At 30.7% G+C, this 17,448-nt stretch overlaps 2 protein-coding genes across 2 annotated transcripts; one reads left to right on the forward strand and one right to left on the reverse strand.

Annotated features, from left to right (window-relative positions):
• The first annotated feature begins 1,658 nt into the window (after positions 1-1,658).
• Positions 1,659-2,353, forward strand: LOC127074509 (STS14 protein). The gene has a single exon (XM_051015843.1). The coding sequence runs from the start codon at positions 1,709-1,711 to the stop codon at positions 2,225-2,227; it is 519 nt and encodes a 172-aa protein (XP_050871800.1). The 5' UTR covers positions 1,659-1,708; the 3' UTR covers positions 2,228-2,353.
• Positions 2,354-12,768: 10,415 nt separating this feature from the next.
• LOC127074510 (uncharacterized) lies at positions 12,769-17,148 on the reverse strand. The gene is made up of 12 exons (XM_051015845.1): positions 16,928-17,148; positions 16,541-16,669; positions 16,139-16,208; positions 15,724-15,807; positions 15,513-15,629; positions 14,965-15,420; positions 14,416-14,816; positions 14,196-14,295; positions 14,040-14,099; positions 13,854-13,940; positions 13,624-13,752; positions 12,769-13,534 (listed from the first exon to the last, which is right to left on the reverse strand). The coding sequence occupies exons 2-12, from the start codon at positions 16,582-16,584 to the stop codon at positions 13,232-13,234; spliced, it is 1,851 nt and encodes a 616-aa protein (XP_050871802.1). The 5' UTR covers positions 16,585-16,669; positions 16,928-17,148; the 3' UTR covers positions 12,769-13,231.
• Between the last annotated feature and the right edge of the window lie 300 nt (positions 17,149-17,448).

The raw sequence follows: 17,448 nt of genomic DNA on the forward strand, positions 1-17,448 counted from the left end.
AGCATAATTCAAACAAGATAACATGTAGAGTTAAAGAAAACTATCACAAGAGCTTATAAAGTTTAGCCCGCAAACCAAAAACAAAGCCAAACTTACTTTAGTTAGAATATTGCCCAACTCCAAATCACCCTCGGCCCCACTCGACCGTACATCTGAATTTGTATGAAATTTCTTGAAATGTCCAAATGTATGGTTGTAAATGACGACTTTGTTGTCATGAACTGAAACAACAAGACAAAACATCAATACAAAATAGTTACTTGAAACCTAAAATACAAAAATCTAAAACTGAATCAAACCCACCAACCTTGCAAACGAAAGTAGAACAATGGTAGAATGAAGATCATAACTTCAAATGGTGTTGTTTGTCGTGAAGGTTAATGAGAAAATAAGGCGGTGTTCTTCGTAGTGTAGTAGTGGTGGCGGTAAGAGAGAGTAACTGCCAATGATTGTAGTGAGATGGTCGTGCACTAGGGTTTCGTCGTGGTGGATTATTGGTGGTTGTGAGGGTGAGTAACGATGGTGAGTGATGATAGGAGAAGAGAAACAGCGGTGAGTGATGAGTGGAGGCGCTAGGATTTCAAAATGTGTGTGTGTATGTGTGTATGCGTGCGTGCGTGCGTGTGTGCGCGTGCATGCGTGCGTATGAGTGTGTGTGTGTGTGTGTGTGTGTGTGTGTGTGTGTGTGTGTGTGTGTGTGAGAGAGAGAGAGAGAGAGAGAGAGAGAGAGAGAGAGAGAGAGAGAGAGAGAGAGAGAGAGAGAGAAATGGTATTCAGAATGAGTGGGCATTACCCCTAAGTGAGACTGATAAAACGAATGCGTTTAATATAGTTGGGCATTCGAGCGGGTCAAGGTACATGTGGTTGACTATTTGTTACTTGATCCACCTATTTAAAACCAGTTGAATCCACTTACTCACATATTGGATCCGTTGAACTTTTTGGACCCGCCCAATTCCATTTTTTCTGGTTTCTATCATATTGTGATTGAGTATGTTCTTTCTTTTATTCATATCACAAAGATGATATGTAATAACACATGTATCATAAATGTCTAACCATGATAATATGGAACAAGTTGATGGTTTATTCTAGGCTTAATACATGTTTTAGTCTCTTAACTTAATTTAATATTTTTCTTTAGTTCATTAACTAAAAAAAGTTACAGGTTAGTTCATTAACTTCATTTATGTTACACTATTTGATCAATTTCGTCAATTTATGGCAAAAAAAGATTAAGTTATGGTAACATGGATATATAGCAAGATTCAAGGTTTAAATGTGACTCAACATTTGTATTATAAAGTATGGTTTTCACTTAAGTTTCTCAGAAGTGAACAACATTAATCTGAGAAACTTAAGTGGAAATCCTACTTTATAGTACAAATGATGAGTCACATTTGGATTTTGAGTCTTATTGTACATCCACATCACCATAACTTAACGGATATTTTTGTCAGAATTTGACAAAAGAGATCAAATAGAATAACGGAAGTGAAGTTAAGAAATTAATTTAGAATTTTTTTAATTAAAAAATTAAAGTAAAATACTAAATTAAATTAAGTGACTTCAGGACTAAATATGTCTTTTATCCTAAAATATTTTTTTATATTTATTATTTTACGTGATTAATCTCTTCTCTATAAATAACGGGACTTTCGTCTCATCCACAAACGTATAGATCCACAAAATTAATTAAACAGTGAAAATGGTTCAATACTGTCAGCTGATGTTTTTGCTGACAGCTCTTACCACCTTCCACGTGTCAACCAATTCAGCGGCTACCCCACCGCCGCTATCATCCACCGCGAGGGAGTTTCTGGAAACTCACAACCAAGCAAGATCATCCGTCGGCGTAGAGCCACTAACATGGAGCGAGCAGCTATCCAACATTACTAACAAGCTCGTCCGCTATCAACGAGACAAAATGACATGTCAGTTTGCCAACTTAACAGCCGGAAAATACGGCGCGAATCAGCTCATGGCAGTTGGCGCGACGGTGACGCCACGCATGGTGGTTGAAGAGTGGGTAAAAGAGAAACAGTTCTATAACCATAGTGATAACTCGTGTGTTCCGAATCATAGGTGTGGTGTTTATACTCAAGTTGTTTGGAGGAAGTCGCTTGAACTTGGGTGTGCTCAAGCTATGTGTGGTAAAGATGGAACCAGTTTGAGTATTTGTTTTTACTCTCCACCTGGGAATTATGTCGGAGAGAGTCCTTATTGATCGCTGTTGTTCTTGTAATTGTAATGTTGTTATGTTTCTATTAGTGTTGTTCTGCTTGATTTGGATCTGAACTTCATGAATTGCTAATGAACATTTCTTCAATAAAAAAAAGCTCTAGTTTGCAGATCTTGATCTATCTTAGACCCTGACACAATCTTGCTGATCTTAATATTTTTTTATTGTTGAATTTTAAAAAATATTGTCACAATTAATTGTAGTTTAAAAGAGTCTCTATTCTTTTGGCATAGTTAAAATGCGTTAACGGCTTTTTACAAACAGCCATTGTGGATCCAGTAGGGGAAAAGCACAGTGAAGATTCTGTGTCTGAGACACTAGTTGTAGTAAACAAGACAGAATATGGATTCACTTGAGACAAGAAGGATTGAATGGGATCCACACCGTGTATGATTGATCGGAGTCATAAAAGTTAGTGACCAGCGGTGGAGAGAACCCCACAAAAACACAGATGCACCTCTCTGTGCAAACAAAACACATTAATGGCATTAATTAATTTTGGTAGCTTGGTAAGTAAAACTAGGTGGGCAAAACCGAACTTTTATTTAGACCCTAATCCTCAAATGTGTCTGTCTCGTCCTACCCTGTTTTTGCGTGGACTTCTGTGGACATGTGTATTTATATAAAACTTTGCATTTTTAAGCTTAAATAGTGCAGTGTCCGCGGGTTTTCTCCGTTTTGCCTTCACTTTTTTGTGGGACGGGTCTAAGTTTTAGGCTCACATCCTCAACTATAACTGTCCCGTTCCGCCGTGTTTTTTTGCGGGCTTTTACTGAACGGACCTAAACGGAGCGGGATGCCCGTTTGCCACCCCTAAGTAAAATCCATTTTCTTACCAGAGAAAATGGATTGGGATAGGATACCACACATTTCAACCAGCCTACCCTACGGAAACTATTTTTTTTTACTCTTTTAGTAAAAGTTTTTATTTTTCTTCAGCTTCAATTTCTAGTGGAAAAAGATTTTGTAATTCAGAGTTTAATCATAGATAGATAATAAAAGACATTATTATTAATCTACACGTGGAGATGCCTCAACTCAGATAAATTAAATCAATGTTAACTAGTATTGGTACTTAAAGTAAATAGAGTATTTTCAAGGTTAATTTAAATGCAAATTTTCATATATATTGCAAAGATAATAAATTATTTCTAATAAAATTTTGAACTTAATAAATTATCTGAGATAACTTTAATTTATAACTAATTTTATCTAATAATAAAATAAAATAAAACAATATTATAGTATAACTAACTGATTGTATATTAAATTTATTCTCTAATAATAATGAGGATGAGGATTATGAAAATTAAACTTGGTCATAAGATTATAGAAATTCTTATTCTTTAAAATTTTGTGAATATGTTTGTTTATTGTTATATGGTTGGTAAGTAAATTGTAGAGATAATGCTAAGTTTTATATGTTCTCAAATGAAATGAGAGTCAACTTCTATATATCTGGTTCTCTAATAAAAAACCAAATGTGCATTTAAATGTAGAGTTGCGCGACTATCACAATATAGAAGCATATGAGTTGTGCAAGGAGTTTGAAGAGTTGCTAGCAAACTACGTAGCCATAATATTTAACTAGTATCATAAGTCATTGCATGATACTCTGCCTCAGTCGAGGATCTTGAAATTGGAACTTGTTTCTTTGTCTTCTAGTATATGGGTGCACTTTCAAGTTTAATCAAGTTTTCGAAAACACATTTTTTAGTAGTAAGACGTGACGTCCAATATGAGTTAAAATAACCAATAACTTTTAAATCGTTAACCTTTGGTATGATTGACATAGGAGAAGATTTTAAGTATCTCACAACTCCATGGCCGCATCCCAATGATCTTAAAGAGGGGGTTTCATAAATCGCCTTAGAATATGAATTGAATAAATTATCTCTATTCTCATAATAGTGAGGTAAATAAGGCGTCTCAGTAATCTTCGATTCAAAAAAATGATATGTGCTAGCTGGAGCCAGATTGGGATTTTGTTTCATTGGAAAAGGAGATGGTTTGCAAACAAGCATGTCACATTCATTAAGAATCTCCAAAGTATATTTTCTTTGACCAATGAATAATCCTGCCGATCCTCGAGCCAATTCTAAACCAAAAAAATATTTCAAATCTCCTAGATCTTTCATATGAAAACATTTAATCATATATTATTTGAATTTGATATAAGCAGATGAATTATTCCCAACTATGAACAAATCATCAACGTAAATTAGGACTATAATAAAATTGGATTCACATTCATATATAAAAAGTCTATGATCTGCTTGACTTTCTTTAAAATCATAATTGAACAAGAACATGGAAAGTTTATAGTACCAATTCCTATAAGACAATTTTAGAACATAAGGGGGATTTTTTAGGCATAAAACCATACTTATATTAGGAACTTTGTATTCTTGAGGTAGTCTCGTGTACATTTCTTCATTGAGCTCTCTAAGTAAGAATGCGTTGCTAACATCCATTTGATGAAGTTCACATCCTTTTGCTACAACAATAGTTAGTAAGCATCTAAATGCAGTCACTTTTGCTACATGTGCAAATGTCTCATTAAAGTTTTTACCTTGTGTAAATCCTTTTGCTATTGATCAAGGTTTGTATTTCTCAGTCTCTCTTGTAGCCTTGTACTTAATCTTATATACCCATGTTCAACTTACTAACTTTTTCCCTAAAGATAAGTGAGTTAAATCTGAAGTTTCATTATCTTCCAAGGTTTTAAGTTCTTGTGTCATTCCCTCCTTCCATATTGAGTATTTTACTTCTTGTGAATATGATTTTGACTTTTCATTATTAGTGATGGTTGCAAAGTATGCTTGGTGTTTTGGAGAAAATTGATCATAACATAAATTTTTTGAAATAGGATAAGTCAGACCTGAAGAAGAATTGGGATTTGATAAAGTGAATTCGAGGTTTATAGCATATCATCATGATCATTCAAACGAACAAAATGTTGTCTATTTCTACGAGGTAATTGTAACTCCCCCTTAGTTATGACTTCCTCTTCAATGTCCAAAACTCCTTCTCCCATTTTTCCTTCTTCAATTATGTTAGGTTCAAGGTTCGATGAAATTTCTTATGTTTCATAAATGCTTATCTCTTTATCATTGGAATTTGAAGGGGTTTCATTAACGTAGACAACATTAGATTCTTATTGAGGATTAGAAGTATGGATTAATTTTCCTCTATTGAAGGATCTTTGTTTTCTACTTGATCAAATAATTGATTCTTCTTCTACTTGATTTTGATATGTATGTTGATTTGTATGATGCTTAATACTACTAGTTGTATCATATTGTCTCAAGGCATATGAAAATATATGTTCATAAAGCACAACATCCCTTGATGTGGTAAAAGTGTGTGTGTCTTGATTATATACTCTGCATCCTTTTTATCCCTGAGGATAACCAACAAATATACATCTTTTGCTCTTTGTCCAATTTTGTTAGGTTTCTTGGATAGATTTTTCATCTAACACAAGAATCCAAAGACTCTGAAGTGCTCATAATTGGGTTCTTTATAGATAAGCATCTATTACGATGTATTTTCTTTATTGGAAATGCTTGTGCAACATTCAATATATGATGTAGTGAGTACACATTCTCCCCTAAATTATAATAGAATGTTAGATTGGAAACGTAATGCTCGTGCAACATTCAATATATGCATGTGTTTTCTCTCTACACGTCTATTTTGTCGTGGAATAGCTACACAAGATGTCTCATGAATGATTCCTTCTAGTTGAATGTAGGCTTGAAAACTACAGTTAGAAAAAATTGTCTCATTATCATTGCGAATCATTTTAACATGCACAATAAACTACCTTTTGATCATGTTGCAAAAATTAATGATGTTGTCTAATATTTTTGGTTTGTGTTTCATAAGGTAGACTTATGTTCCTCGAGTGTAGTCATAAAGTATGGTGAGAAAATAATGCAAAACATGGTGAGATGTCGTAATATATTTCTCTCATAAATTACAATGAATTAAATCACAAAGTGCTTTAGCTTAATTCATACTCAAATTGAAATAACTTCTACAATATTTTGATCTATGACAAACATCACACCATTCTACTTTACTAGAATTAAAATTACAATTAAGGGAGTTTGATATGTGATAAGAAAGTTTGTATGGAAGGATGCGTCATTCTTTTATGCCAAAAAGCTGCCAAGTTTTTTTGCATTGCAGAAGCAAGTTGATGTGGCCTTGGGGGATTATAAACCCCTTCATGCAGATTACCGTATCAAATCTTCTTCTTCAAGACTTGGTATTATATTATACAAGGGTTTTTATCATAAGTTATGAGAAAATTTAAATCATGAGTGGACTTGTGAATATAAATTAAATTGCCCTTAAAACTTGGAACTAATAAAATATCATGCAGTATGATATTCATGGATAATTTTACATCTTCCATTTTTCAATAATAGTTGCGTCTTTAGTGGCTGTAACAACATGAAAAAAAAAAGCTTGTTTATATTTCTAACTCCTTTTAAAATATGAGATGATGCAATCATATGATTAGATGCACCACTATCAATAATCCATTGGATTTTATTACCACAATTACCAAATATGATTTCATGTAATCCATTGTGATTTCTTGTGCGTGTTTTATGCAAGAGATGACTTTTATACCCCAAATTTTGCCCACTATTCATATACTTTCTAGTATTATTTTATTTCGAATAAATTAAATGACACAATTGATAAGAGAGCATGTGTAAGGTTTGCAAACACAAAGACATGTTAAATTTCTTATTATAGTTTTGGTTGTTATTATTAATTGAAATTAATATATTTATTATTTAGCATTATTAGTATTAGTTGATGGCTTATTAATAATAATATGTTGAGTTTTATTAGTTTATTATTATCATTCTAGTAGTATTATTATTAATATGAATAGTAATCATGAAATCTTTTTAGTATCCAAAAATTTTTACACGTTAAATTTCTCATCCTGATACTACAAATGATTTAATAAAATAAATTTTGTTATTTTTAAGCTTATTTACGATCATCTTTATTATTAATTAATTAGTCATTAGTATATAAAAATCAAAAAAATAATTATTAATTATTATTAATTATTGTAGAATTCATTCTTATGTTATTATCAATATTACTAGAGGTCCAATGTCACATCCCAAAAAAATTATGAGTCATCACAGAGTTCTTAAACCAATTCTTTTCAAAAGAGATTACATTGTTTATTCACTCCTAATCAACACCATCAAAATTAATATTTAATTATTTTCCAAAATTAAAATAGCAAGAATGTATAAGATCATCAGCTTTAAATCTCACTCTCACCACTTTGTGGAACTTTTTTTAATTATAAAATTTATTTTTTATTTTAATTATGTTATTTTTAATCTAAAAATCTATTTTTGTATTTTATTATATTTTTTTTATTTTTTATTTTTTTTTAATTATTGTTAATCTAAAAAAATCAAAATTTGTATTTTTAATTTTTTTAATTTTTAATCTAAATCAAAATTTGTATTTTTTTTCTTCAAACTTTTATTTAATTTAATTATTATCATATTATTTATTTTAATATATTTTTAATCCAAAAAATAAAAAACCATCAAAATCATTTTTGTTATTATAAATACATTGTTTTTATTATTATCAATTATTATTTCTTCATAAGTAAAAACTCATGAAATTTTTTTTGCTTACTTTTAATTAGATAAGTGATTTTGTGGATATCATTAATCTCTTTATTATTAGTATTGATCATTTTAATTATTATTGATTTACTATCATCAATTATTCATATTATTATCATCAAACATTAAATCAACAAAAATATTTTTCATTATTTAATTATTAATTTTTGTATTTTTTATTAATGCATTTTTAAAATATTATATTTTTGTCAAAATCATTATTTTATGCATAAGATCTAAAAAAATCATAAAAATAAAAAAGTAAAAATCTTTTATCATTATTATATTATTAAATTCACAAAATCATGAATTCATCCCGATTCATTAGTTTGGGGTCTAAGAAATAGGTAGAATCGGGTTAAATGAATTTTTTTCTAAAAAATTTAATTTAATTCACAAAATCATGAATTCATCCAGATTCATTAGCTTGGGGTCTAAGAAATAGGTAAAATCAGGTTAAATGAATTTTTTTTCTAAAAAATTTAATTTAATTTAATTTAATTTTTTTAACCTAATTTTATCTATTTATTCTCTACACTTTTTTAACAACTTTTTCTAATGTCATGAAGTAATCTTTTAAAAAATCAATTTTTTTAAGTTAACTTTTTTCACCAATCTTCTTTTAAGATTAATATCATGAATTTCTTTTAAACTAATATCACAAATCCTTTTTTTCACTAATATCACAAATCCCTTTTTTAACTAATATCAAAATTTGATTATTTTTTAAAAAATAAACTTTTAATTCAACTTTTCTAAAGCAAACTTTAAAATCAATATCTTTTAAATATCAAAATTCAATTATTTTGAAAAAATAAACTTTTAATCCAACTTTTCTAAAGCAACTTTTAATATCAATTTCTTTGAAATGTCAGAAAGTTAATTTTTAAAATAGGTGTTATGAGACAATATTCAAACCAATACAAAAAAAATACAAAAAAAAAATATTTAATAATTAGTAGTAAAATTATTAAAATTAAGATAAAAAGACAAAAATATAATTAGTTAGTGAATATTAATTAATTAGAGTTAAGTTATGGGATATTAATTAATTAGGGATAATTCATAGAATAACTTAGAGATAATTATGAGATAATTTAGGGATATTTATGGGATAAAATTATAGGATTTTAAGGCATAAAAACAAGAGATAAATCAAGGGATATAATTCAGGGATAATTGATATATCATTTATCATTTAATATTTAATATTACCATTTATTTTCTTAAATAAGTTAATCATTATATTTTTGCAATCTTTCTGCAATCAAATAAGATAATAATCAAGGGGATAAGAACATGGGATAAGAATCAGGGGATAAAATATGAGATAAAATTTTTGTGTTGCCCAAGGGATAAAATCGGGGATAAAACTAGGTATAAGTGTTATGTCTAATATTCGAGTATAATCACTAATTCATTTTTTAAATAAATCAAATACTATATTTTTGCAAAATATTTAAGGGATAAAATCAATTCAACACACTTCAAAATATAAGTCCTCTACCATAGTGTATTAAGGCATTTTCTTAAAATCAATCACTTCTTCGTCCCGATGCATGGGAATTTTCAAGGGATAAAGAAGTGATTGATTTTAAGAAAATACCTCAATACACTTGGGTAGAGGACTTATAGTTTAAAATGTGTTAAATTGATTTTATCCCTTAATTATTTTGCAAAAATATAGTATTTGATTTATTTAAAAAATGAATTAGTGATTATACTCGAATATTAGACATAACCCTTATCCCTAATTTTATCCCCGATTTTATCCCATGGACAACCCTAGAATTGTATCCCATGTTTTATTCATGTTCTTATCCCTTGATTATCACCACATGTTCTTATCCCATTGATTATTATCCCATTTGATTGGAGAAATATAATGATTAACTTATTTAAGAAAATAAATGGTAATATTAATTAATAAATGATATGTCCTTTATTCCTGATTTTTATCCCCGATTTATATCTATTGATTATCTCTTATTTTTATCCTTTAAAAACCTAGGATTTTATCCCATAATTATCCATAAACTATCCCATAGTTATCCCTAATTAATTAATATCCCAGAAATTAACCCTAATTAATTAATATTCACTAATTAATTATATTTTTATCTTTTTATTTTAATTATAACAATATTATTACTAATTATTAAATATATATTTTTTGTATTGGTTTGAATATTGTCTCATAACACATATTTTAAAAATGGATTTTCTGACCTTTAAAAGAAATTGATCTTAAAAGTTTCCTTAGAAAAGTTGATTTTTTTAAAAATAATTGAGTTTTGATATTTAAAAGAGATTGATTTTAAAAGTTGCTTTAAAAAAGTTGGATTAAAAGTTTATCTTTTAAAAAATAATCAATTTTTTATATTAGTTAAAAAAGGGATTTGTGATATTAATAAAAAAAAGGATTTGTGATATTAGTTTAAAAGAAATTCATGATATTAGTCTTAAAAGAAGATTGGTGATATGTGTTTTATAATATTAGTTTAAAAAAAGTTAGTTTAAAAAATATGATTTAAAAATAATAATTTTTTAAAAGATTACTTCATGACATTAGAAAAAGTTGTTAAAAAAAATTGAAAGAAAAAATAGAATTCAATTTTATAAATTGGTAAAAAAAACAATAGGATTGATATATGATTTTAGTTTAAATTGTTTAGAAGATGATTATGTTTTTCTTAACTAGATTATTACATGGTACTAAAACATATTTAAAAGTATACGAATACCATATAAATAAAATAGACTTAAGACAATAAAGCACAACAAAATCAAATTCTATGGAAAAGTGTAAACATAAATGGGAGACCAACCTATAAGGAGGAGAATTCCTTGGTTTTGAGCAACGGTATCGACTCTTTTCTCTTTCTTTCCCCTTCCTGCCTAGAACTCCTTCTACCTCATCTTCTTGTTCTCATCTGGTGCGAGATTCTTTCTTCCCTTTTTGCTTGGATGAATGTTGAAGGTTTATGGTTTAATTGTTGTCGTTCTTCAGTGTGAAGTATCATACCCCAATTTTGTTCGAGTATCTTAAATTCATTTGTTGCCAAGTTTTATATTTTTTAGTCATATGCATTTTTATCATCATATAAAGTCACCATAATCATGCATATATGCATTATAGTAAAAAAATCAACATAAAGTCAACATTTTACATGTTGAAGAAATTGACTAAAATTGCATTTTTTTTCATTATGCATTTTGAAAAGAAAAAAAATTCACGATCATTTGATTTATCATCAAAATATTCAATTAAATTTTATTAATCATTTTCATGCATCATGAAACAAAAATCAATGTTTCTAGAACGTTTGAAGTTGATCATAGGAAGGTTATTCCAAGAATTGATCAGTCTAAAGCAAGTATCGAAATATTTGTTGATCAGGGGACAAATCATTTAAAGGATCGGTTGATCCAGAGAAGACCAACTCAAGACTTTATCAACCAGGGGTAGATCACCTAGAGATTCTGTCGACCCAAGGCAATTCCCTTCAATATTTAGTCAGTGTGAGTTATGTCGCTTCAACGCTTATACCGGTGAAAACTACCTCAAAAGCACGTCAAATCCAACTACTCCAAGAGTCGGTTAATTAGGGACAAATCCTTTCATTATGGGGCAGGCCATCTAAGACCAAATCATGGTACAATTTCTTCCAAAAATCTTTTGAGGTAAACATTTTGCATAGACCCATCACACTGGGGCAAGTTGTGCTACATAGGAGCAAGTCCTCTCCATATCTTCAAGCTGCTCAAGCAATTTCTTCCGTCAACAACCGTTGAGTTTGAGATGAGTGTCGGAGATTCATGTTACCACCTCGTTGTTCTTCTTCCATTCGAGTTAATTCTTTGACAACTCCACAATTACAATTGGGTGAGGGTTATAACTCAATTAACTCATCAATAAGAATCTTGAATTAGGTGTAGTAATTTTGTTACTGTCGTGTCTGATTCTTTCTACATCAAACATAAATTTCTCCATAATTGATGAATTTGTGGTGTGTTGGTTTGAGCAAAGCGTTCTTCAAAATCGATCCACACATCTCGAGTTGTTGAAGCATGTGAGACGTTGTTATGCATATTTGGTTATGTCGCATTGATCAGTCACATTGTCACCATCAAATCCACTGTATCACAATCATGGTATTCTTTAAATTGAGTTGATGGTTTCTTAATGGTTTCATCAATAAAACCTAGTTTCTTATTCGCACACAAAGCTATATTGATCGATCTTGTCCAGGTACGATAAATTTCTCCATTCCACGGTGGTGTCACGAGTGGAGTTCCAGATTATCATAGTTGCTTAAATGATAGACATGTGTATTCTTTATTTCAGATTTATAAGTATCTTTCTCCAATTTCTCTTCTAAATCAGAACCTACTCTGATGCCATAAAAGAAAATGAACAAAGTGTTTTCAATATTCAAGATTAATTCAAATATAAAGACTTTTCTAAATAAAACTATATATGTAACAATCTGAGTGAGATGGCTCAATCTTTATAACTAACTCTATCTAATAATAAGATAGGAACAAAAAATTGTTATAATATTACTAACTAATTCTATTTTGAATTTATTCTCTAATAGGTAGCATCCAAATAGGTAATGTTAAGAAACGTGGTTGACTCTAACTCAACCCTATAAAAACGGTTTGTAGGATGAGGATTACACCCACTTATAAAGACATGTTTAGACTATATATTATCCAATGTGAGACTCTTATCAGGAAATACGAAAACTTAAAAAAAAAACCAAGCTGATTTGATATATGATATGAAAAATAGGTCTTCGGATTCAAAATTTGAATCCCTATTTAAAATCCATGTTGAGCTACAAAGAAATCCAACTGACAATTGGTTGTAACAATAAATCATTTACATTGCATAGAGCAGAATTTCAATTCTTGTGATAAACTACAACAGTTGCAGATACTACAATAAATAGCATGACAAGACATATTACAGATGCAAAATGCTACCACTACATGTTGCAATATTACATTTATCTGTTGATGCTACCCTGTCAATTTTGTACAAAGGATCAGGATCTGTTGCAGTAGAAAAAACACGCAGTTTTAGATCTCGGCCGTTAATTTGTGATCAACCGGTTCAAATTTCACAGTAAAAAAATCAGTATACAATCAAAATGATTTCAACTGTTAGTTTGAGATCAAACAGTAGAGATCGAAAACTGCGTGACACGGTTACTACACCAAATCCAAATCTCAAAAGAATACATACTTATTGATCAAACATTTGCAGATGGTCTCCCATAATGTTACAAAGTAATTATTTTACCAGCTCCTTAGGTATGAGATATCGAAACGTAAAGTTGTGCGGAATCCATTCTATGCTCTTTCCCGACTTCGCAAGATGACATTTCTTGATACTTTTTCTCAGAGACTCAGGTAGAGACTGTTGGATCATCTCTGTAAGACTGGCATGGGACAAACCTGATTCCTTGGAGAATGAATCTACAATCTTCGGTAGAAGTATTTTCTGGTCTTTGCTTACCCCAAATGTGGCTCTAATGTACTCTTCCTTCGCAACTTCTAGTTCTCGATGTACTCTTTTCGGTGTATATACACGTACCTGTCATAAGATTGAGAAGACCGTATTTTAGAAATGGAGAAATAAAAAACAAAAGAGAACTACATATACATGAGATATGAGATAAGTACCGCTGGATCAGAGTGGGTTCCTGAACAAAGTGCAAAGTGAAGAAGAGGCTCAGGCTGCTCGATTGCATACGCTTGTCGTCCATCTCCCGCTTTGAATTTTGTTCTCGAAGAAAAGAACACGCGGAACCACTGCAAGAGAAACCAAGCTACTTAGAAGAAAATCGTCAAGCAATAAAATGTTTCAAACTAAGTATTTTTTAACGGGGAAAGGTTGGAATTGTAATATCCACCTGTCCAGGACGAGACATCCGGCACCCGAGTATAGTATTCTGTATTGTGTCTGCACTGACGGTATGACCTCCAACATTATATGCAGCCTGTAAAGAGCAATACATTGAGCAATATATCTAAAGCAGGTAGACTCGGTTTCGGTTTCGTACTCAAATTGACTAATAAAGCTACTAATGGTTTTCTACCTTCAACAGAAGAAAGACCCTTTTCACATTGTTTTGGGGAATTCCATAAGCCAAAAAAGCCTATTAGAAACCAAAGAACAGATTCTAGACCAATTAATCAAGTGAGAGAAATGAAATTGTAAGAAACGGTAACATGGTTTTGAGAGTAATTATTACATGCATCACTAAAGCATTGTGTACGTTGATCCAGAAAGCTAACTTCTCCTCGGGTTTCAACTTCCCCGGATCTACTTCTTCTAATTGACCAATAAGTGACCTGAAACAAAATAGAAGTAGATGATCATTATAACTAACCCCCAAGGGTTTGTCTGTTGGTGAAGACTTGGGTCCTGAGAGTGTACTCCTCTACCGATCATCTAGATATTAATAGACTCACCTGAAATTCTGGAGCAACTGTTCTGTATCACCCAATTTCTGATTCACTTTATAAATCCACGATACCTCAACCATGGTGCTATAAGGCCCGCTAAACTCCTTGAGTCCTTCAACATGAAAAGGATTCTCTAACTCTACATCAAAAGATGAGTTATTTTTGAATCCTGGACTCCACATGTCTCCTTGATCTCCAATAGAAAAGGCACTTGTTGAAGTACTGGGAGATGAAAGGCCGGGATTTGTTGCAGGTGAGTCTGAAAGTTTGTAATATATAGCTGATATACATTTAACCATATCCTCGGAAAGCCTATTAGCTGTTTCTGGAATATGATCAAATATTCGAGTACCGAGATGTTCTGCTAGACTGATTATTTTTGTTGAAGCATCAACGTTTTCGGCAAACTGTATACAACAAATCAAGTCAAACAAAATCAAAAGAAAGCCGACGAAAGTATCATTCTCGTTGCTTTTAATGCTGATATAGCTGCAAACAGAATGGTACCATTGCAGCAAAAACAAGTAAAGGAATTTTCCATGAAACAAGTTTTACCTCCACCATGGACAAGGGTTGAGAATAACAGGCGCGTAAAGAATCGGTCAATGCTTCTTCTGGAGGAGATACTCTTGCCGAATATTGAGATAACGAGGAGTGACAACGATGAACACCGGAGTCTAAATGTTTTTCTTCTGGATGACGTACAATGCATTCTTTATCAGGAGTCTCGAGTCCATATTCATTACATTCTTTTTTATTAGTATCAAGCTTGTGATCAATACATTGTTCATCAGAATATCCTTTTATTGTTAGACACGGAGAAACTTCAAGGAATCTATCTCTAGGTGTTGTTAGAGGAGGAGACTTTTCACTTTCCTCCACGGTAGATGAAGCCACGGCGGGAGATAGTTGTTGCTCAAATGCTTTACGGTATAAGGAGAGAAGATATTGTTCCAAATATACAACTTCTAACTCTAAAACTGCGATTTCTTTAACTAAATCTGTGGTTGGCTAGAGTAAGAAAAAACTCGCATCAGACAGAAAGCAATTTGCGAAAAACTGAAAAAAAGAAGATTGTTAAAATTCATTGAAGAAATTCTAACCTTTGGTATTGTCATGTCATCTGGATTAACAAGAGATATCGGTCTGTATCCAAGTGCCTTTTCTAATGTGCATCTAACCTTAAATTGGTCTTCTAGTCTTTTCTCTAATTGTAAAATCTGCCACAAAAATAGACATACATAATTCGAAAACACAGTTAAAACAAAATAACCGGTTGAACCAAACTGCAAAAAATATGTTCTGGTGATGTACCTCTTGCTTTAGAGTATTTCGAACATTATTCACGGGGCTTTGTTTTTTATTAGCTTCACTGCATTCTGTGAGGTAACCTGCATCCTGGAACCAGATCAAGCTCATACTTTAGGCATGAAAATTTTGCTAGCAAGTCGATACCATTAATAATTTGAAAAATGCAAGTAATTGTATGTAATCAAATCTAAATGTGTCGAACACCAGACACGCCTTCAATCTGAAGTGTTCAAACACGTTACATATATGATTGGTTGTAAATTGTAATTGCTTGACTGTAAAGTGTTTTAACAAAAGTTTTAACAGTGTATTAAAATAAAATTCGACGTGGGACTCTACCTTAAAATTCCCAAGTTAAAAAAGCTAGAAAAAAGTGATGACAACTTTCTAGATGAAATAGAGAAGTGATTTATTATACCAGCTTTGTTTGATCTGAAGTCTCAAGGCTATCTGAAATATCCTCCTTGACTGTTTTCATATCAGGAAAGCTGTCACATATAATATAAAAACAGTAAAACATAATTAATAAATAACAATTTAAAATATTCATTCATATAATAAAAAGTGTATTCTACGGTACCCTTTTCAAGAGTTATGAACCCTTCTCCCCAAAATCCAAATGGGTATACAAAACTAGACCCAAAAGGAAAAAAATAGAGCAAAATTGACATAAATGTGAAAGCTTTATTTTCCATTTTCCAGAAAATCTAGAAACCCCTTTTACATAAATTGCACAACCATAATAAAAAAACATAAAAAGGACCTAACTTTAAGCAACAAAATAAGTTAAAGAACCTAATCAGATTAACTAGAGAATCACCTCTTTGAACGATTATGCCTTGGAATCAAACCTTCAAGCCCCATTCCACAAACAACCCAGCAACACTTTCTTAACCAAAATGTAAACTTTTCCACCAAAATCTTCACTAAACTTGACTTGTCTTGTACTCTAGTAGCATTTCACCATAGAAAAAAAACAAAAAACTTCCCTTTTTCAGCACCAACAAAAACATCAAATTTATTTGATTACTTGCAACTAATAATAGAGCTTAAAACTTAAACAGAACCATTAATGACAACAAAAAAACCAAACCCATTTGAGTAAAGAATGAGACTTTTGACTAATGAGGCTTTTCTTTTTGACTAATACACCAATGATTATTGTTATATGCTTATTGCGTTGTAGGCTTTTGTAAAGGGTTGTTACCTTTTGGGATTTGGTGAGGGTAGCAATAACAATGATAGAGTAAGATAGATGTCAAAACATAGGATAAATGTGGAAAAGTCACAGCGTAAAGGTTCTACAGAGATCCAAGGTCACTGCAGAGAAGAAGAAGATGGTGGCCTACTTCACTATCTTCAATGATGACTATTTTAGGCTAATAATCTTAGTGCTATAAGTTCAACTAATTTATTAACTACACTTCATTCAACACAAATTCATATAGTTGATTTAATATTTATAATATAATGAATTTTTTACATTATTATAAAAAACAAACAACTATTTTGGTTACCCAAATCATTATATACTCTACTACCATAAGTGTTTTAATTTTGATTTTTTTTTTAAAATGATTTTATAAAAATGCTTTTTAAAATATTAAAAAAAATTGTTTTTTATAAATTAAAAAATTAATTTTAACAATATATAAGATAAACTTATATTATTGAAGATCAAAATATAATCAAAATTGTAATTTTTTAAAATATTTTCAAAATTAATAA

Source organism: Lathyrus oleraceus, chromosome 4 (genome assembly GCF_024323335.1).
Source record: "Lathyrus oleraceus cultivar Zhongwan6 chromosome 4, CAAS_Psat_ZW6_1.0, whole genome shotgun sequence".
In the NCBI taxonomy this organism is placed as follows: domain Eukaryota; kingdom Viridiplantae; phylum Streptophyta; class Magnoliopsida; order Fabales; family Fabaceae; genus Lathyrus; species Lathyrus oleraceus.